The 22,857-nt window shown below is 35.4% G+C and overlaps 1 protein-coding gene across 2 annotated transcripts in view; it reads right to left on the reverse strand.

The window, feature by feature from the left end:
- The window catches only part of PTPRQ (protein tyrosine phosphatase receptor type Q), a 242,907-nt gene that overhangs the window by 205,791 nt on the left and 14,259 nt on the right, over nt 1–22,857 (reverse strand). For both annotated transcript variants that reach the window (XM_070507246.1, XM_070507247.1), the window contains exons 11-18: nt 18,336–18,596; nt 15,634–15,764; nt 15,326–15,455; nt 14,129–14,279; nt 13,544–13,650; nt 11,150–11,247; nt 1,829–1,994; nt 495–755 (exon numbers count right to left, since the gene is read on the reverse strand). In XM_070507246.1, the coding sequence (XP_070363347.1) occupies nt 495–755; nt 1,829–1,994; nt 11,150–11,247; nt 13,544–13,650; nt 14,129–14,279; nt 15,326–15,455; nt 15,634–15,764; nt 18,336–18,596 (1,305 nt within the window). The remainder of the gene's footprint in view (nt 1–494; nt 756–1,828; nt 1,995–11,149; nt 11,248–13,543; nt 13,651–14,128; nt 14,280–15,325; nt 15,456–15,633; nt 15,765–18,335; nt 18,597–22,857) is intronic.

The following is a 22,857-nucleotide window of genomic DNA, read 5'->3' on the forward strand; positions in this document are numbered from 1 at the left end:
CCCTTTTCTGTGCAACCACAATAAGTTTGAATATATTTCCATTGCTTCCTCTATGAATTTGACTTAAACTATATGTGTTTCTATGCCTCTATTCTTTATTACTCTCCACACATTCTAAGACTATGTTTTTTTCATGTATATAGCATGTAGTAGGAGACCAAAGACAAAGTTTTTAGGAGAAGAGATGATCCCCCCAATCACTCATCTAATTTCACAGCCTGGACCTCTAATTTGATGTGAAACCAAGTATAATATTAGCTACATTTATTGAGTACTGACGGTGTGCCAGATACTGTTTTATCCAATTTACATTTTACATGTGTTATCTCAAAAATCCCCAGAATATCCCAGTAAAATGAGTATTTTTACCCTCTGAAATAAGTCTATAGACTGTAAATTTTCAAATTTCAAGGAAATGCATTGAAATTTTATTTTGAACTGAACAATATGCAATATAAATATAAATTTTGAAATATCAGAAAGAATGTGTATACCTGCCACAACTCTGATAAATGTGCCAGATCCTTCAACACTGCCTCTCACTCTGTGTACAGTGACGTTATATATCCCACCAGCAGTCAGATCTGTAACTGTGTACTCAGTCATCATTCCCCAAATAAGATATTCTTTTGCAAATGTTCTGTTTGATATATAAATCTTGTAATGAGTGAAGTTGGTCTCTGTTGGATTCCACATTAAATATGCAGAAGAAGTATTCACAGCTTTTAACGTTAAGCCACATATCCTAGATGGTTCTGTTGAAAGAAGAAATTATATGTAAATAAAAATTACACATATATATGTAAAAATAAAGCAAACATGAATAATATAATCTAAACATCCGTGTAATAATCCTTGAATGTATTCATGTATAGCACCCTACATGCTTAGCTCTGCAAACAGAGAAATAGGATATTAGATACAAGTTTTAATATAAATGGCAGAATAATATCCGGCCTAATTCCCAATTATCTTTCCTCAATTAGTCATTAATCACTCCCAATAGTCATTCATTGAGACTCGTGCCTCCTGAGTGATCATAACCAGAAGTATCCTTCTATGATATAATCACGGGTTTGTTAGCTACCCCCTAGCAGATGTTAAATGAAGATGAAATAAAACAAATAAGTTAGAGAGGGAGTGAGGGACAGAAGTAAAAGCACTTTCAAATGTGGTTCTTCTGGTTACATCAAACTTTTTAACATTCTTAAATTGCCACATTTTTAATCCACTCAATGCAGGTAACGTTGTTTCTTGCATTATCATTTGGTCTCCACTGAGAGGGGATCCTGTAGATCTCACAAATTTTCACAAGAATCATTGGTAACAAATACTATTACTCCACTCCACCTCAAGCACTATGAAACTGATTTACAATGAATTTACAAACATCAAGGAAAAGAAGATAGAAGTTCTCTGTTTAACAAACCCCGATTTCATAGAAAACGGATTGTGTTTATCATTACATCATATTATATATCACGTCTGTGTGTATATATATATATGATATATGTATGCATTTATATGATACCTGTACATATATACATATCATATATGTCACATATATGGAAAGTACCTGCATACATATATACATTACACATGTTGGCTTCAGATTATTAAATAACTCTTTAGTTCCCAACACATTTAGACATACAAAGACTTTCTTTCAAAGTTCATGTTTTTTGAGAGTTCTCTTAATCGTATTCTTATGATCATTATTCCTTAATTATCAGACTTTATGTTCTAAAGTAGCTTTAATTGTGTTGAGCCAAAAGTTCAAATCTTACAGAACTATAAAGCAAAGATTTTATTTATGATATTTCCTTACTTGTAGTCACTTTTTTCATTACAGATACGCTGTAATCTTTGCCTCTAACTGTCTCCACATGAAACGTGTAGTCCACACCCGGAGTCAAGTTCTTTATTTTGGCTTTGTTGCCATAAACAATTACTTTAAATAGTTTTTCCCTTCTAGATGTCATACAATAGGATATCTAGAGAAAGACAGAGATAAATTTATGTTTTTCATGATTTAAAAAGGATTTACTTAGCACCAACTCTGTACTAGTCACATTCACATAAATGAATACTGCACTGTAGGGGGAGTGACCTTTCCTGTCTTCACCAAGGAGTAATTTGGGGCTAATTTGGGCTGAATAACTTAATGAAGTTCACGCAGTAATAAACATAGTGGACTAACTCAGAAGTTTATGCTGTAAAAGACCAAAAGTCTCAAACAGTTTTAAAATTTCATTTGTATATATATATGTGTATATATATATATACACACATGCAGGTATGTATATATGCATATATATATTCTGATTTATATGTGTATATGTTTATAATAGATATACTACATAATGAGTGGAACTTTTCCTGTTGGTCACCTGAAAACAAAAAATATTATGTAAAATTGCATACCCACTCTCCCAACTCCACATAAGCAGAAGATAGAGGAGGAGAAAGCAGGAATCACTGCCATCCCAAGTTTCTGACCTCATGGAGAATACCATGGCTTTTTCCTGGCTTCCCAAGTGATCGGAAATAGGGTGCTTCTGCACATCCTACACTCCAGCTAAATGAGGAAGGCCCCATGTGCATCACTACCAGAAATTGAGGGTGCTGCTAAAGAGAATGACACCTCCCAGTCGGACATATACTTAGGCAGCAGACTTCCTGCTCATCCTCCTGGTTGATCAGAGAAAAAGGAAATAGGAAAGATAAAGCAGACCAAAGAAAAGAGTTGTGGAGCAATTTCTACACCCACCTTTGCCCTGACAAAGATGCCACAGTCTCCCATGGGTCAAGTACGACCACAGAGAGTGGTCAGGCCTGAGCCATCTTAACAGTATCCCTAGCCAAGAGCCAAGAGGGCTGGCCTCTGTGCAAACAGACCCCAGGAGCACAAAGCAGTTGCATATAATGCCAGAGGGAAGAGTTGAGAAGAGTTGGAAAAGGCTGAGTCAGAACTGAGTCTGTCTTGTCAAGGAAGTGGGCAGTGGGCAGTGGGCCCTCCAGAAAACTCACATATGTGCCTCAGGAGAGAGCCAGTATTTGGAGGACTGTTAAACAGACGTCATCCAAAGCCTGTGAGTGCTAGTTACAGGAGGAGAAAAAAATAGCAAGAGAGAGAACAACGAAAACAGATACCTAGAAGAGAGAAGGCACTCCATTTTTTTGTTAAATGAATGAATGATAAATGTCACACTCCATGCCAGTCCATCTTTCATCATAACTTGGGCCAATCAACGATTCAGTAAAACTTTAAGAATTGGCATTACCTTTAGAAATTTTCAATGGATTAATCTGATAGTTCCAATACCATGGAGATTTTTTTATTCATTAAAGGCTACTTATAACAGTCTTTACTCTTCTTCACTCCATATTTCATGTTTGTAAAACACACAAAAGAAGATACTTACATGAAAGTAATCACATTAATTTTATAAATTACTTACACATTATTATGCTTTAAAAAACGATTGTTATGTGGTAGGAGTCAGAGAAATAAATTTCCTAGGCAGACATGTTTACCACTGCCTTGTAGGAAGAGTGTTTTGTTACTGAAGGAAGGTAATCATAAGGTCTGGAAGTATATCATTGTTGTTGATTTATAAGGTGTCACTGACAATTACCTTGCTTGTCTGGCATATAGAAAGATAGGAGGAGTGAGTAGAATGCTGAGAACTTCTGGTATGAAAAAGGATGGTAGAAGAGAGTACCACATAATAGCAGAAGAATATAATCTTAATGGAGTGCTAAATTCAGACATACAAATAGTCATATTAAGGCACTAATGAAGGGTTAGAAGAAAAAGAAATTGTCTATGGTGATCTATTGATGAAAATATGTAAATTTTTTAAAATACAATTTGAAAAATGGAGGTTTGTTTGTTTCCAAAGTATGTGGACTACACATGTGTAATGGAAAACAATAGAAGAAATCATAATTCATGCTTTATTTCTACTTTTAAAGCATCAGTTGAAGATCTTGGATGATTAATTTTAAATGATTGGGAAAATGATCCCAATTATGCAAGTACACTTTGCTAAGCAACCAGGATACTGTTGCTTAATTCATTAAAATTTAACAAATAATCTAACTGGTTGAGAAAGACTAGGATAACCATTAGTGATATAATACAGTTAATAAAAATAACCTGAATCCTAAAGATTAACATGATTTCTTAAAATAACTTTCACTTAATAACAGATACATAATTTAAATCTCTGAAAAAATGTGTTCATATAAATATAGTAAAAAGTAGTTCTACAGTTACATATTTTATCTGATAACAGATAATTTTTTGGCCTCAGTTAACTCCAAGGAAAGATCATTTCTTTGAGTATTTGCCTTGAAATATGTGAATTAGGACAGACAGAACAGGGTAAAAAAATGTGGATCTTTTACAACTAACATTAAAAATGCTTAAGATTTTCACTAGAGAATACCTACACTGAATATAGGAATGAATTGGATCATTCTAGAAAGGATAGAATTTTTCATGAATGATTTATTATCCAAGATCCCCCTATCATTGAATGACATTTACCAACGACAAATAGAATGCCCATTCCTGACTTTGGGAACTTGCTAGTGAAGAATATCCTCTCCTCTTTTGCATGAGTCTGAATCCTGGCCACTCCTGAAAGTTCATCTCAAGTTCCATTCTTTCCTGATAACTATATTCAGTTTTGATATCTTCCCCCCATAATCATCCCAATCATATATGGGAACACAAGTATGTAAAGTTTTATTTATTCATCAAATCTTTATTGAGCATCCATTACAGGGCAAGCATTATTCTAGGTACTAGGAATACTAGAGTGAATAAGACAAAAAAGGCTTCTAATTGTAGGGGACTTAAATTCTAGTGGTGGCATCTAACAATGAGCAACTCAATAAATAAATGAACAAGATAAATCAGCTACATCATAGAGAGAATAGGAAGAGCAATTTTATGTAGATTAGGTAATTAGAGAAGGAGATGAGGAGATGATACTTGAGCTGAGAACTCAATAATAGGGAAAAGTCAACCAAAACTGGCGGCAAGATATCTATACAAAATGAATGTCAAGCGCAAACACCTTGTACTGGGGATGTGCTTGGCATGCTTGAGGAACAGAAAGAGAGCCAAATATGGTTGCCACATAGTAACCAAGCAGCAAGGATAGTCAGAAGAAGGTCCATCAGATGAGGTCCTGGAGGCCATGGCAAGGAATTTAGATTTTATTTGAAGAGTAATGGAAATCTAACAGCTATGGAGGGTGTTAAACCAATGAGAAACAGTTTTTAACAGCTCGCTCTCCCTCTGCCTCTCCCTCTCTGTCTCTCTCTGTCTCTCCCTCTCTCTCCCTCTCTCTGTCTCTCTCTCTGGCTATTATGTGGAAAGTGGATTGCAAGGAAATCAATAAGGGAGAGAGAGACCAGTTAGGAGGTGAGAGGCTATCATCTGTCATGTAGGCTGCTGATCTCAGTAAGAAATGATAGTGACTAGACAAGAGTGGCGCAGTGGAGATGAACAGAAGTGGACACACTGAGCATCTGTTTAGAGGTAGAAGTGGCAGACCAGCTGGTGGATTGAGAGATGAGGGAATGGGAAGAATGGAAGATAACTGAGCAAGTGATTTCAGGACAGTGTCCTTTCCTGAGACAGGAAAGACTGGGAGGAGCAGAGTTGGGGTCATGAGAGAAGGGGAGAGCCTTGTAAGCAATGGTAAGGAATATTTTAAGCACAAAAATTATACATTTTATTTTATTTTTAAGAAAGGGCATTCTGATCACTGTGTGGCAAGGGCAAGGCTAAAGAGAGATTCATGTTAAAATTAAGCTTCCTTGATTGTGAAATGTCAACCATGAAAACTAATAATTAAATCATTCACTCCTCAAACTATTTTTTGACGCTTGCTAGATGTCAGATACTGGTCTCAATAGTGGCACCAAACAATGACCAGAGCAGACAAAAGGCTTGCCCTCATGGAATTTACAAGTCAGAGTGTTTGCCAAACATAAGATCTCATTGAATTCTCTCAACAATTCTACAGAATAACAATAACCTTCATTGACAAATGAGGAAATAGGACCAAAGAGCATAAAAACTGGCACAAGGGCTCACAGCAGAGTAATTTTTATAGTGGTTACATGTTAACATTTTTAATGTATTGGGGTAAATAAAATACATTACCAAAATAATTTCACTTGTTTCTTTTTACTTTTTTAATGTTTATATTAGAAAATTTAAAATTATACATATATCTCTACCTTGTGATTCACATTATATTTCTGTTGGACAGTACTGGTCTATAATATCACTGAGAGTTCACAAAAAAATAGTTGAAAGGTCTAAGAAAGGAAACAGCAAACTTCCATAGATATTCTATGCCAACTATTTGATTTTTTTCTAAGTTCACACTGAATTCTTTTAGGTCTTAAATATGCAAGTCAATGTTTAGTTTCATGGTTGGAAGAGATTATATCCTCAGTTCCCTTACAGTTCTGAGATTCTTTTAAAGGATATAAATCTTTTTGCACTCCAAGTGCTCACGAGAAGAAAGCCAGCAATCTAATAGTTTCAGAGGATTACTAACTAGAGCAAATATTCAATGTTTAAATGAATTTCACATTTTGTCCATACTAATAAATATTCCATATCTTTTGAACTCTCAGAATGCTGGACAAAACAAAATAAGGAATCGTATTATGAAATTTACTACCAGAATATTTTGCACAAGTATATCACTAAGAGCTTAATTCCTCTGAAAAAAAGGTAACAAAATTGATTGAAGTTGATGTCCACTAATCTCATGAGAAACATAAGATACTTGTGTTGTGTTCTCTATGACATAGACTTTAACGACCTTCCACGCCACACAGACTCCACCATTTCACAGTGGTAGAGAGTTTTTAGATGGTTTAGTTTTCTGAGGACCCTTTAAAAGCCAAGTGGAATTTATATTGCAGTAGTAGCATTGACAATACTTGGTGACTGAAGATTTTATTTGTTTAAGACAGTTCCTCTTGAAATTTGCCTTGGCTAATCAAGCAGACCTTTAACACGTAGCACTCTCCTTCCTTTTGGTTTTAGACAGTTTTGGAAACCTGATCTTACCTCCTACAGTATTTTTTGAGCTGTTGCTCTAGTGAACACCTTTCTCATATCTGCAGTTCTTCTGGAATATAAGCACCATGAAGACAAGAACTTGTTGATTAAGGAATGAATTTTTTGAATATTGACTGTTGAATTTGTTGACAATGAAATTGTTTCTGCTCTAGGAATCTTTCAACTCATTCTTGAAGGCCTATATAACACCCTCATCAACTCTCCCTTTCATCTTATTTCTTCTAATCTTAAACTATAGATAATTAAAGCATTGTAATAAAGAAGTTAATTCCATTTTTTATGTTTGATAAAGACAGTACATAACTACTTTTAGAAATAGCTTGGGAAGCCATCCTCAAAAAAATGGTGAGATTGGAAAATGCATAAGTGAACATTTCAGAGAGAAAAAATACTGCAGGGATGAATCTCAAAGGGGTGTGTACTATCAAAGAAAGAAAGAGTAAGATGTCTAATGTATTTACAATATGGGCCTGGAATTTAAGATGAGCATAGGAAACATAATGAGATGATGGTTCAACAGATTTATAAGGGCTGCTCCAAAGGTCAGCTTGATCCTGGGGGTAAGAGGGAGCCAACAAACAGTGAGGAACTGAACTGAGGCAGAGAAAATGGAGATGGGAAGGAAGGGAAGGATTTGCACAAGAATTCTAAGTTAGAATCATCAGGATTCAGTGAACAAGCACATAAGGACATGAAGGAAAGAGATGAGTCAAGAACAACCCTAAAATTAATTTCTAGTACGGGAGACTGATAAATGGTGTTCAAGGGAGCTTTCATGGAGGGAGTGATATCTAAGCAGGATCTAGAAGAATTGTCCGAGAAAAACATGGCAGAGGAAGTATTCTGGTTGAAAGAGCAACATGACCAGAGAATAGAGTTGAGAAAACATAAAATATATGGATAAGGGTAGGCAATACAGCTTAGTTGAAATATGGGGTATGAGAAAAATAGAAGATAAGAGAGGCTGTTGGAGTTATTCTTTGTCTGGCTATGAAGATCACACTAAGAAGTATGTATATTATTAGATAGGAAGTAGGGAGCCCTAGAAGCCTTTATACAAGCATTAAATATAGATCCTCAATGATATCTCTCTATATATGTTTATAGTATATTAATAATATTAAAATTATTATAATATATTAATTATATTTAATGATATATATTTAAATATCTTTTTTTTCTTTTTCAGGTAATTTTATTGAGATCATAATGGTTTGTAACATTGGGTAACTTTGAGTGTACATTATTATTTATCAATTTCTGAATACACTTAATCATATTCACCCCCAGTAGTCTAATTTTTATCCATCACCATACATATGTGCCCCTTTATCCCTTTCAGCTACCCCCTAAACCCCTTCCCTTCTGGTAACGACTAATCTGTTCTCTTCATCCATATATTTGTTATCTTCCACATGTGATGGAAATCATGCAATATTTGTCTTTCTCTGCCTGGCTTATTTCACCTAACATCATACCCTCAAGTTGCATCCATGTTGTTGCAAATGGGATGATTCTGTCTTTTTTATGGCTGAGTAGTATTCCATTGTATATATATACATACCACTATCTTAAGTTTAGGTTATATATATCTTAAAATCACTAATGAGTGATTACTATATATATATTTACATATGTATGCATATATTTGCAAATATCTTATGTCAATATATTGATAGACATAGTTTGTTTATGTTGTGAAGCTATCAAATGGAAGCTAAAGTGTGATAGTCTAAATAGGTTTAAAAATACTATAACTGCACAAACCAGAAGGAAGGCTTACGACATCATTATTTTAATATAGAATTTTTATATATACACAATACTATATAATAATTATGCAGTATATTTAATGTATGCATAACACTGTACTCAGTGATGCTATAGCTATCATTGTTAAAACCCATGGAAACTGTAAAACATTGGTAGCCCTGATGGCGTACATGCTTGTTCAAGCAGACAGAGGAAATTTTATAATGGGGGTTGATTTTAGGTAGAAGGATAGTTTAGTCTCAAGAGAAAACAGAATGATAATTTGTTTCCCCTAAAAATCTTATCTTAGTCAAATTGCTCTGACTTTATACAGCAGTGTAGACCATCTCTTCAACAGTCACTTGCTGAAGAACTCAACCATTAATTGACTACTATCAAATTGTGGTCAAGAGCTGGCCTAGAATACTAATATTATCAGAAATATATGCAAAGTGTTTACCTTTTCATTTATCTAGATTCCTAAGATCTATACTTTTAATAAGTTAATCAGAAAACTTTGACAATAATATTTCAACATCCTACCCGTACAAAAAAAAACACCTTTCCTGGCTTCTAGATGCTGCTCACATTCTTTGGCTTATGATCCCCTTCCATCTTTGTCCCATGGCATCACTCTGACACTTTCTCTTCTGCCTCCCCCTTCTACATTTAAGGCTCTTTGTGACTACATTGTACCCACCCAGACAAATTATAACCTCCCTATTTAAAACCTGCTAATTAGCAAACTTAATTCCATTTGCTACCTTAATTCCCCTTTGCCATGTAATTTAATGTATTCCATGCTCTGGAAATTGGGCAGCGGATCTCTGGAAGGCCATTATTCTGCCCACCACATCCTTCTTTGTCTTTAATACTGGGTACTATAAACAAACGTGGATTCTTTTTATGTCTGTCATATAATGAGTATTATCTTGTTTCTCTTACTGACCTTAATTGTTAAGAAATTCACACTCAAATATAAAACCCAGACTTACTATTTAGTTCATTTCAAGTGTCTGATAATTTTATTGCTCTGGTTCCTTTTAGACTACATCAATTCTATAAATTATTAAACTTCATATAACTTTTTATTTACAGGAACCACCTTTTTTGTGTCTGTCCTAACTCTAATGACTCTTTTTATAATCCCCATTGCCCACAGATCTGTGGCCACCATTTTTACATGACATGGAACCTGCAACCACAGTTGACTGGAACTGGACTGGATGTCTAATCCAACTTGGATAACCACAGTTTCTTCCTTGGGAATTTAGGGAGAATCTGTCTTTCTCTGTGGCTGATACTGCACCATTTGTACTTGAAAGTTGTGTAGGCATTCTTCCACTCACCACATGGATTGCTTAGGAAAGAAAGTTGATCATCAGAAGAAAAGCAAAAATAAAAACTAAGGTAGATGAGCAAAAAGAAGTATGAAAATAATTCCTAGATTTTCAAGGACCTTAAATATCTGATTCTAGTTTTCCTCAACACCCAGTTATAATCTTTTCCTTGGTCTCCATGAGGCACTCTAGTACTGACCCAATAAATTTTTTTTTTATTGCTTGAACTTTTTTTTCAGGTTGTTTTCTGTTATTTATAACTGAAAATTACCATCTCCTACCACTATGAAAGTATAGAAAAGTTACTCGCCCCTATAGAATATAGGAAAATCGTGTTGTCCCTGGAAACTTACTCTCTTTGCCAACCATACAATGTAGGATGTAGGGTGTATAATGTCTTCACCTGATGCCAGGTTATAGGAACAACAAAAAGCGATGAAAGTGTTCACATTTACCTTACAGACATGGTTGAAAAGTGGCTCCTGTACATCTTACTCTCCTACTCTCTGAGCTACAGGTCTCCACTCTTAACTAAATCTCTAGGACGAGGTTGAAAGGGAAGCTGTGATATATCACCCAGTTTTAACTTCCAGAATCTTTGTTCTAGCCAGTGCTGTCACAGAAGCATTATCCTCCAACACCATCATTCCTTTATTTACTTTTTTGTACTATGTATGCAAATATCTATTTCTATTGAAAATGCAAATTCATTTAAAGTCAAGTATCAGCTCTTACTCAAGTTCGAACACTTTCCATGACAATTTTGTACTTTTAAAGCAGTAAATAGAAAAACTGCTTTGGAGGAAAATCTTACATTAAAGGATTGGTACCATAATTTCTAAAACCATTAAAGTAAAATGAAAGACAAAAAGAATGAGTGAAACAAAGACCTCAATAAACATCAAGGTTGTATGATAGCAGTGCTATTCTTTACCTGAAACTTTTCAAAGCCTCCTTGTGGGAGTTTCCAAGATAAATATATTGTGTTTTCTTCCTGCCCAAAAATCAGCAAATTTGATGGTGGGTCTGGATCTAGGGCAACAAAATAAGACACAGTAACCATATCTTTAAAAAAGCACTTTTTCTACCATTATGTTATCTACACTGGCCTGATAACCTTGACTGTCACATGATGGAAGAGAGATAGAATACCAAGGTTTTTCTAGTCAGTTTTAGCACTATGTGATCTTGTGCATACTATTTATCCTGAATCTCTAGAAAGCCTCTTTACACAATAAAATTATGTGAACTAAGGATTTTCACATTTATTTCTCTCACAGCATAATTCAGTGTGAAGTTATTACAATTGGGATTTTTAACTTATAACTGTATGCACTGCATAGCGTAAGAGATATAGCTACGCCCCTTCCTTAAGTTCACAAACTCCTTTTCCCTTTATACATTTTATCTGAGAAGGTTCTGGAAACTTATTTTTCAAGTCAGTAACTTGTCTCTATTTCTAATTTATATTTCAAATTAAAATGTTGCACTGCTTTTCTTAACTTGAAGAAATGTAACATTAACAATTTATCAGAATAATTTCATCTCTAAAATTCAAATTTTCTGTGTTTTGTTGGTCCCAACTTACATATTGATTTAGGTTTATTAGAATTCAGCTCAGTGGTAGATTTAAGCCTACGTGACTAGTTCACAAGCTTTTTAATTCTATTTTTCTGTGATGCATATTCCCTATCAACTAGAATTAATTTATTCTCCGAAATTTGCATAATATATTTTAGCTCTATTTTTTAGATTTATTAATATCCCATCTACTTCCAAATGGATTTGAGATGACTTGCAAAAGAAGGGAGGTACAAAAAGACCAAAAATTATTAACATACAGTAGAAGACAACAGTCAAAATAAAAAGTGGAAGCGAAAGGTACCAGCCTTGTCTGGGAAAACATACCCAAAGCAACAACTTCCTAAAATATAGAAAGTGTTTTTACAGCTGGAGCAGAAATGGAGAACTTGAGGTCCAAATAGAATAACGATTTGTTCAAAGTCACAGAGCCAAGAATGGGTAGTCAGTCCTTCCTATAACATAGTGGCCTTTCTACCGTAGGGACCATAAGGACAGAATTTCATGTCAGGAAAATGTGGGTTCTCAAATCTCTGTCATCTTGTATAAGCTACTGAAATTCCCCCAAGCCTCAGTTTCTTCATTTGTAAAAAATATACGTCTCATGATTGATAGAATAAAGATTGTCATCGAGAATTACATGAGCATAGAGAATGCTTAGTAAAGTGCCTGACACAGAACAAGCATTCAATGAGATGATGTTAACAACGATGATGATAGGGATGAAGATAGTGACAATGATAAGGACATAACCTAAATCTAAGCAGCAATCTAAGAAGCTGCCACAAATATAAAATAATGTGCTATCATTTTAAGAAATGAAGCCATTTCTCATCTGTTTCTGAAGCTTCTTAGGATGGTGTTTATGGGAAGCAGGAGAGTATCATATTAGTTTTAGCGTTAGAGACCTGGGTCAAATCTCACCTTCAGTAATGAGCTGTGAACGCCTCTGAGCTTTAACCTACATTTTTGGTACTGGGGCAAGGGTTACGGGGGGCGATTTGACACAGTAACTCAAGCACGTAGTACCATGCTGGTGTATAATAAGTGCTCATATTTTTCAGTTTATTTTCCAGGAATTGATTTGACTGTTGTTGCATTTTCCAATGCTCTCCCTTCCTCCAAACTGCAAATTTTGAGATTATCCTCCTCTCACACTGATAGAACACTGGTACTTGAGCACATGTTCACCTGACTGTGACCCACGGGTGACAGGGCTCTTAGGAACATCTGCAGATGTTCAGGGCAGGCATAGACGGAAGTGAAGCTAATAAGGTCGGAAGAGGCAAAATGAACCCAAATAATGCAACTGAAAAGACAGTGCCATCTACTTTTTCATATTCCAAGGGTTTGGGTTGTTTTTCATAAAATGTTAATAGATATAGTCAAACATTAGAAAAATATTGAGTATTTCATGGCAAGAATACCTTAGAGCCTTCAAGTACTTTGCACTTTCACAAAAAGCTTCGCCTTTGATTTTAGTAACAACATTTGATACCTAGTCAGGAATATTTATTCTCATTTTCTAAGTGAGAACTTAGTAGTTTTTCCCAAGGTCACATAACTGATAAGTGACAGAGACAGGACTGTAACTCTGCCGTTCTCCAGGCAAATGCAGGGCCCCTTCACAGCAGCACATCATAAACCACTTTCATCTTCATTCTTCTTTAATTAGATATTGGCTTTAAACACAACTATTTCCCTTACTTTAACCATGAAAAGTTAATTAAATATAAAATGAACTTACAAGTGCTAACCATGAGGACAGTAGGATGGCTTATTTTTAGTCCCTTGGTAGTTACAATGCTAATTAAAAAGTCAGTCCCCGGAGAAAGGTTATTAAATGTGAACGTCCTACACATGAAAGAAGAGTCACATATTAAGATATTTAGCTCATAAACATTCAGAAAACTCCATCTTCTCCACTCCCTACAGAAAGAATTTTACATATATTTTGGTTTTTTATTGTCTATCATGTAAACAATTTGCTATGCTTAAGCACAAATGGTTAATTACAAATCATAGCTTCTTATCTGGAGAGATTTCATTTAAGTCAAAAAGTGCATGTTATCCATACAAGCATGACAATATCCTGAATTAATTCATTACTATCTGTTTTCAGAAATAATTTGCTATTGTACAACAGAGTTAGTTATTCTAATCATATCATAGTCCAAAAAGTTGTCTCGCAAAGTTTTCTAATTTCTATTTATAGTAAACTATGAACATAACTTTCTACATATTTCTATATATAAATATATATATTTCTGTATATAAAATGTTAATCTTGCATTCCATGTAACAATATAATTTCTTTTCAATATTTTCCTACCTTTTCGTGGAAGGCAAGATTTCTTCCTTCATTAAGCTGTCACTGGATATCGAGATAATGTATCCATCCAGAAGACTTCCAGCTGAAGGCCAGCTAACAGTTACTGCATTTGAGTTTCTACTATGGTTCATAAATTCAACTGCACTTGGGGCTATATCATTTAAAACATACACAGAAAATAACATTTTCTACCACACAAGCACCTGCTTTAAAACAGCTCTGACACACTCTCAGGAGTTGACTTTCTGCAAACTCTGAGGGTAACCCAAACATTCCTTTTATTCTTCCTGGTAGAAAGGAGAATTTAAAAGTTAAGAGAGAGAAAAAAAGAAGCAAAAATCATTTTAAACTTGGAAATGAAGCCGATGTGTATCCCAGTAGCACTGCACTCAACATTTGCTTTACCTCTAAAATATGGGAAGAGCTTACATCTTAGTCTTGCACAACCACCAATCTCAGAAATATTTAATGATTTTTAGGATTCATTCTAATTAAATACCAAATGGTGACAAGGTTAATCAGAAGGAAAGTTAATTGCAATCTAAATATGAAATGCTTTTTTTCTTTCCTGAGGAAAAAAGTTAAAGTAAATAGTGTATAATATATGTTTGTTTCCTCTTCAAAATTCCTCCACGTATAAGAAAGGAACAAAATTGCCAAGACTTCTCTCTCAGTTCTGTTCTTTGTTATTACAGTAAAAGAATACTAGACACGATCACTTTCTAAATACATAAATTAATATTCCTAGACGATCAGTGTCAAGAATCACTAAAATAGTTGTTTTAGTAGAACAGTTAACTTAGATATGAAACCATGCATTTTGCATACATCCTTCCCAATCATCCCTTATTTCTTACGACTACCATGGAATCATCACCATCTGCCATGGAGAGTCAGTCACTAACGCTGGGGAAATGGCATTTCATTGCCTGCTTAACTGAACAATGGAGAAATTAAATCACAAACAGAGATTCTGGCGAGACCCCAGGCAATTACCCAACTCTGCTGTCTGGCAATACACACACAAAAGAGGTTGTGCTAACCCAGAAAAGGGACAGCAGGAAAAGAGACAAGAGATGACACTGCCTGCTCACAAAGAAAATCTGGAAAGAATAAAGTATTTACCAAATCTTCCCTAAAAGAACTAAATAAATATGTGAACATTGAATAACACATAAGTGCTTACACAGGCTGTACCTGTCTGTATTTCTTTTGTGTTAGGAGTACTGTCTTTAAAACCTTCTTTTTCAGTGCGAATTGAAAAGGTGTACACTGTGGCAGGATCCAGTTTGGAGAATGTTGCTGTTTCTTGAACTACTTTCTGGACCTATCAATCCGAAAGAAGAAATTAGCAACTGTTTGTTTAAGAAATACTCCACAATTGAACACAAGCAAAAAAGTCTGGAGTTATTTAATTTCACTGTTATCTAACATGAGAATGCAGTAATGTTGGATTCAGCATGAAAGATTCAAGATGAATTCCTCCCAGAGCCCGGATAACGTACCGTGAAAGCAGCGGCACAGCTTATGCATGTTACTTCATAATGCTGGAAATTCCCATCAGCTCGATTCCAGAGAATTTCTATGGAAGAGTCTGTAACTTTGCCCTCATGGATATTTGATGGAGCTTCTAGACCTACCCAAAACACACAACACAGTTAATTCTTCTTGGATGTTTTCTAACTTGGGTTTTTCTTTTAATTTATCCCTTTAAAGGGGGAAAAAAAGCACAACGTGAAAAAAGAACAGTAAAATTTATTCATCAATTATCTCTCCATCCTAATTAAAAATTGTTGTTTATACATATAATGACAGTTTATAAAGTATGATAATCAGTTGCAATCCTCAGTCTGCAAATACATCACAGGCAGCAAATTTTGCCGTTGCAGTGAAAACCACATGGGAATGAATTCACAGGAGACAATGCACAATATTCAAAGGAGGACAAAGAGATTAAAGCTTTTTGAAACTATTAGGATAAACTGAAAAAACAGAGAAAAAGTTTAGAAGTCTAGACAAAGAAGTAAAAGAGTCCTTTTTGTACAAAGTATTGTTGAAACTATAAACAAATTTTATCTGATGAGCTTTAAGCATTATTTTTCCCATTTTAAAGATCTCATCTAGCATAAAGGAAAAAATTATTTCAGAAAAACAAAACAAATGGCAGCTTTAGACTATCATCTTATCTATTGATATATTTTGCTGACTGACATCACAATATTGATATATTTAGATCAAGTAGTAATTATTTTTATTTTTATTTTTTTGAGGAATATTAGCCCTGAGCTAACATCTGTCACCAATCCTCCTCTTTTTGCTGAGGAAGACTGGCCTTTAGCTAACATCTGTCACCAATCCTCCTCTTTTTGCTGAGGAAGACTGGCCTTTAGCTAACATCCGTGTCCATCTTCCTCTACTTTATGTGTGCGACAGCATGGCTCAACAAGCGGTGCGTAGGTCCGCACCCAGGATCCACGTGGCAAACCCCGGGCCGCGGAAGCGGAAAGTGAGAACTTCACGGCTGCGCCACTGGGCTGTACCAAGTACTGATTATGTTTAAAGACAAGAACTATCAAACAGAACACTGCCCACAGTGATTTATAATATAAGGAAGAGAGGCAGAGAATACAGATATGAAGTATATAAAAATTGCAAGCAAAAATAAAATATGAACATTTATTGAGCTCATTATAAATATGTTAAAATGCTATTGGAATAGTGTGATTTGTGACAGCAGTTTGGGAATATTTTATGGAAAAGTTGAGTTTAAATTAATGGAAGGATTACAATCTGGGAGGAAGAAGACACATGGTGGTATAACGATATATGTGAAGATGTATAGACAGAGCATATCATGAAGAACCTGGACCTGTTACAGACCGAATTACAATAGTCCCCCCTTATCCATGGGGATATGTTCCAAGACCCCCAGTGGATGCCTGAAACTGCAGACAGTACCGAACCCTATGCAGACTATATTTTTTTTTCCTATACACACGTATTTGAGGTGTGAGAGCAAAACTAGCATGAATTTCTTTTTCCTTCTTCCCAATTTCATGGGTAGAAGATTCATTCTTACTGTAGATCTTAGCAATCTTAGCATACAATTTTTTTCCTTTAAGTCGAGAACTTTCACCTTTTTGCTTAAAGGAAGCACTTTCTGGCTTCAGTTTGGCATATCCAAATTGCCAGCACTCCTACTCTTGCACTTCGGGGCCATTATTAAGTAAAATGACAGTTGCTTGAACACAAGCACTGCAAAACAATGACAGTCTATCTGATAGTCGGTTGAGATAGCTACAAAGTGACTAGCCACTGGGTAGTGTATGCTGTACGCATATGCTGGACCAAGCGATGATTCACATCCTAGTGGGATGGAGTAGGATGGTGCGAGATTTCATCGTGATACCAGAATGGCACCTAATTTAAAACATATGCATTATTTATTTCTGGAACTTTCCATGTAATATTTTTGGACCGTGATTGACCTCAAGTAACTGAAACTGTGAAAAGCAAAACTGCAGATAAGGGAGGACCACCGTGCAATGTTTTAAGGACTCCCTGTGATTTTTGTGTGGTATTTACTACTCTGTGCCATTCATTTCTATAGCTACTAGAGGAATATCAGATAAATTTCATATATCCCAAATGTTCAAAATTAATATTTGTAGAATTTTTGAGTTACTTAAAGAAAAGATAAATCAAAATCAATATGAATCTCAAAATATAAGTATTAGCATGAACACATTTATATTAATTTTAAATATTCAAAGAGGTAAGGAAAATATACACTAGTTCTTTCCAGACAAACGGCAGCATGGGGAGAGCATGCACACACTTAGACTGTGTGCTTTGAGAGATACTATCAGGGCTCCTAGACTCAAAAAATATAATCTAGTTCTTATAATCTGCCTAAAATTACTCACATTCCTCACTCTTGGATGAAGTCATTGAAAGTTCTGTTTACCATGCAGGTATGCTTTTGTTAATCGATAGATTAAAAAAAATTCATGACCTCAGTTTTACACAAGGTTGGCGCTATCTGTATACTTAGGCAATAAAAGCTCAGGCCCGGTAGTGACGTATTTGCAATTATTGTAAAATATCTTTGAAAACAATTGCATTGAAGTGAATTTAGCCTACTAATTTGAAATGGTACACAAAATCAAAACCAAGAAAAAGCTTATGCAAGTCCTAACATACTTACATGTTTTTACTGCAGGCACATAATACATATTACTTAATTTAGTTCCACTGATGGCGGAAACAAAGAAGTTATATTCTGTTCCTGGAGTTAACTTGTCAACAGTAAATTTATTGTCACCCTGTAAAGGCATGGTTACATTTGGCCCTCCTTCAACTGCTATATGTACACCATCAAACACTCCGATATCAGGCATTTGAACAAATAAGATGACAGAGGTACTATGACTTTCATAAGGGATAACAATTTGAACTGGTTTGGGCTCTGAAAGACAAAAAGAGATTTATAATGAGTGATTTTTTAAAAATTTCAATCATATTTCTCTGTATTTTGTCTAGCAAGTTCTAGAATTTGTGAAAATATTAAATGCTTATGCATTAAACTTTTGTTTACTATGTCAGTGTTAGAGAAATAAGATGGATATTTTGACATACGATGTATTGGAAGTATATAACTTTCATTTTTTGATTTTCAATAGTCTGAAATATCATAAGAATTGGAGATTTTCCAATTTTTTACCTCTTTATTTATCAAGAAAGTATTTTTGAGAACCTATGTACTAAGGTGAGTATGCAAATAAAGTAAATAAAGCTAAGTTCCTGCTTTCAAGCAGTTCCTAATCTCAGGAAAGAGATGCACAGATCACTAACTAGAATCCCACACGCTTAGAGCTGAGCAGGTGGTACAAACAAAAAGTTGTTGAGAATAGAGAAGGAAATCAACGATTCTAGCAGAGATAATTGGGGAAGGCTTTCCAGAGTCAACACTGATATTTTATCTGTCTTAAAAGACAGAACATGTTTACCAGAAAGAGTGCATGTAAGGAGGGAGAGGTAGTGAGGAGGGGATTCCAGGCAGAGAAAAGCATAAACAAAGCACGGAAGCGAAACAGGGCATCAGTATGTGTTCAGGGAAGACCAAGTTCTTTTGGCTGTTTACTCACAGGGCAAGTTACTAGTCACTAGTCTTTGGCAACTAGTTAGTAGTCTTTGGCAAGTTACTTTGTCACTCTGTGCCTTGGTTTTCTCATCTGTAAAATGTGAAGGAGATTAGTATCTACTTTGCAGTGTCACTGTGATGATTAAATGAGAGAATGTGTTTATACCTAAAGTGCTTAGAGCAGCGCCTGGCACACGGCAGGTGCTCAGGGTGGTTAAAGCATGCGGCGTGAGGAAGGGGACCGGGCACAGAAGGGCCACCTCTGAGGCTGGACCCTGTGAGAGGCTTCGCATGCCATGCTACGGACATCAGATTTCTTCCTGTAGGCACAGGGATTCTGAGCAGACAGTCATTTCATTTTTAGGAACGCAGTTCTGGCAACAGTTTGGAGGAAGGATCTGTTTACATGTCACACTCTCCCTGACCTCTCTACAAGAGCTTTAGCATCCCTTAGTCCTCTGCTGTGCTGTTTAGAGCAGATCTGAAGTTTTAGACAATTTCCATTCACATTATTTTTCCCTCAGGTCAATTTTAATTTTGATTCTATCTGTGGACTATTGGGATACCATCCAATATGTCCTTAGGTCTATATTTCTTCTAAGTGGATATCTTCTTCTAAAATAGACATTCGCAAAAAAATATTTTTTCCTCCAGAGAATCATTAGATGGCCTTCCTTTTCTAGTTTTATTGGTGTCATCTGCTTTGATGCAGTGAAACTTAGGTTCTAAGTCACTGTTAAATATTTGATTCGGCCACTTTGCCCAGAGCCAGTACTGTCTAAAAGGATTTAAACACACACCTATAATTTGCATTATAGAACATAAAATCCATGCAATATCTTCATCAATTCATTCAACAACTCTCTTGCCTTTTCTATTCTTGATGGTTATGAGGAAACTTCCAATATACTAACCATAACAAATTCAATATGATATACTACTGGGTTTCAAGGCACTTTTACCATGTTTTTTCTTTTCCAGTTGTGTTATCTTAACTTTTCTTCTTCTGTCATCACTAATTTTTTTTGTGGGTTTCCTCTTTAAATTCCTCACAGCTCTCTTCAGTTACAAAGCTTTTATGGTAAGTATGGCTTTCCCAAGATTAGTGTGACATACCACAAGTATCCTATCCATCTGAATCTGTGGGCAATGATCTGTGAAAGCTTCTAAACGTGCCTCGAGCAGAAATTAAAAGATCCGGGGATTGGAAATGAGTGACCAGTGTAGTCATGGAAAGGATTCAGTGCCATGTCCCTGGGCGCTGAAGACATTTTCTAAGGAGAGACAATGCTTTAAATAGACATGGTTTACTTTAGGTTTTAAAAGTATATAGAGTCAGCGACATTCCCTCCAGTGGGTAATTGTGGGGTTTTCCATCAATTCCACTTGTCGGGGGAAATGGGGCCAATGGTGTTAATGTACGACAAGTTAAAGTAGAGAGTCACCAAGACTGGAAGGTGTGGAATAGGACAAAGTTATTCTTTCCCTTCAAAACTATACCCTGAACCTCTGGAAACTCAAGTGGGAGAAGATTTCACTTAAAAAAAACAAAGAAAGATATTGCCATATTCTGGAAACTTCTGATGGGTCTCTGTCTCTGTGACACGACCTCCATTTTTACCCATTTTCCTGAAAAACCTCTTTCAAAAGAAGTGGTAGCAATGGGGGCTGTATGAAGTTTTTTCAATATGAGACAAACTGAACTAGGTCAAATTCAAAGGCTTTTATTACAGGCAAGGTAGAATGAGATCTCAGGGATGCCCACTATATCTTAAAATTTATTCTGCTATACAAAGAGGAAAAAAGAAAATTCAAACACCAGTTCTCATACAGCTCCTCTTCTCTCAAAAAAACTTGGGTATAATTAATTCCTCCAACTAAAAGAGACCTCACAGACAGCTGAAACAGCTTTCCTTCCTGCTATGGATGCTCATAGCTCCTCAAGGCCACCCCTCTGCTCCTGTTGAGAAAAATCATAAGAACATTCTCATTGCTGACTTGGTGTCTGAGTCCTTAAATTATATTAACTTCACAAAGTAGATAAAATTATTATCATTCCCATTTTAGAGAGAAGAAACTCAGGACCAAAATGGTTGGGTGACTTTCCAAAGGATGTAAACTGATCACTGTGGAGCTGGAATTCTAACCCAGGTAACCCCGTTCCAAGGTCTGTGCTCGTAAGCACTGCCTTTTCCCAAAGGCACATTTTATGGTTCAGGTGCACAATAACAATGAGAGATCGACTTTTGCTAGTTATTTTTGGGATATTTAGAGAGAGACAGAGAGAGAAACTTCAAAGGGGAAAGGGAAATAAGTGAATGTGCAAAATTTATTTCTTCTACATGTCTGTAACAGCTCATCAAAAGGCAAATGTCCTCCACGCTTGACTATCTCAAAGTGTACAGAGGAAAGAGAAATAGGGCATAGTAAATAATAGTTATCAACAAATATTTGTTGAAAGAATGCATGGAAAGAATTAATTTCTACCTATGCACCTTTGGATAGGTTAATATTTGCTTTATCATCTTGACATAAGTAAAAATGATGAATGATAAATAATCTGGTGATGCCAAAAGTGATTATCAAGTTTAAGAACTGAATAGAAAGGCCAATAGGATTATAAGAAATAGTGGAGTACTTGAAGGAACTAGAGATAATTCACCAGAAGGAAAGAAAATATAGACACCACGAATACCTAAGGGATGTTTCCAAGCATTTGATGGCCTTTCATGTGAATTGGGGAGTAGATTTGCTCTGTGAAACCCTAGGGAACAGATGTGGCTTCATAATAAAGGAAAATTACAGGGATGCATTACAACATCAGAGGAATTGGCAAGAAGATCTCTGTCCTAACTTCAAGCCGCCAAATTCTGTTATTCTTCCTAGACTTTATATGTTAATATTATTTATATGTTAATCCATGTTTCAGCATCCATGTTAGATAGTGATTTTACAAATAAGTACTTGAATTAAACAGAGTGAAGAACTGCATTTACACCTGTAGATACAGAGCTGAATAAGATTTCAAGAGAGCTCACTATCTGGAAAGGCAGGCAAAAATTGTGTATTTTAGATGGCAGATGGGTTGAAATATGCTGAGTTCCCTAGAGTCAAAGAACAGGACTTTAGAAGTGGAAGTCAATTTAAAAATGTATTCAATGATCTACATTTTCAGAGAGAAAACTTAGGCACTGAGACAATATGAGGACACTCTAACCTCATGCTGATAATAACTGGTAGATCTAAGACTGCAGTTCATTTTCCATGCATTCATTTAAACTTTAGTACTTCTGTTGTGCCAGTAAATATTTGTTGGGTTGTTTAATAGGCATGAAATAATTTTTTTCAGCAATATCTTTCTTAGTTGTTTCCTTTTCCATAACTGCTTCCTTTGATAATTATCTATAAGTAGATTTTCTTAGAAATTTAAGTATAGAAGTGCCATATACAAATTCAGTTTTAGTCTTTGGAGGATAAAACAAGAAGATTTGATGCTGGTTGAGTGTGGACACTGCTGGTACATGGATTTTTGGACCAATTTATTTTTCCCATCAGGCTGCCCTTATTGTTCACCAAAAGGCCTGTG

Source organism: Equus asinus, chromosome 4 (assembly GCF_041296235.1).
Source record: "Equus asinus isolate D_3611 breed Donkey chromosome 4, EquAss-T2T_v2, whole genome shotgun sequence".
Lineage (NCBI taxonomy): Eukaryota > Metazoa > Chordata > Mammalia > Perissodactyla > Equidae > Equus > Equus asinus.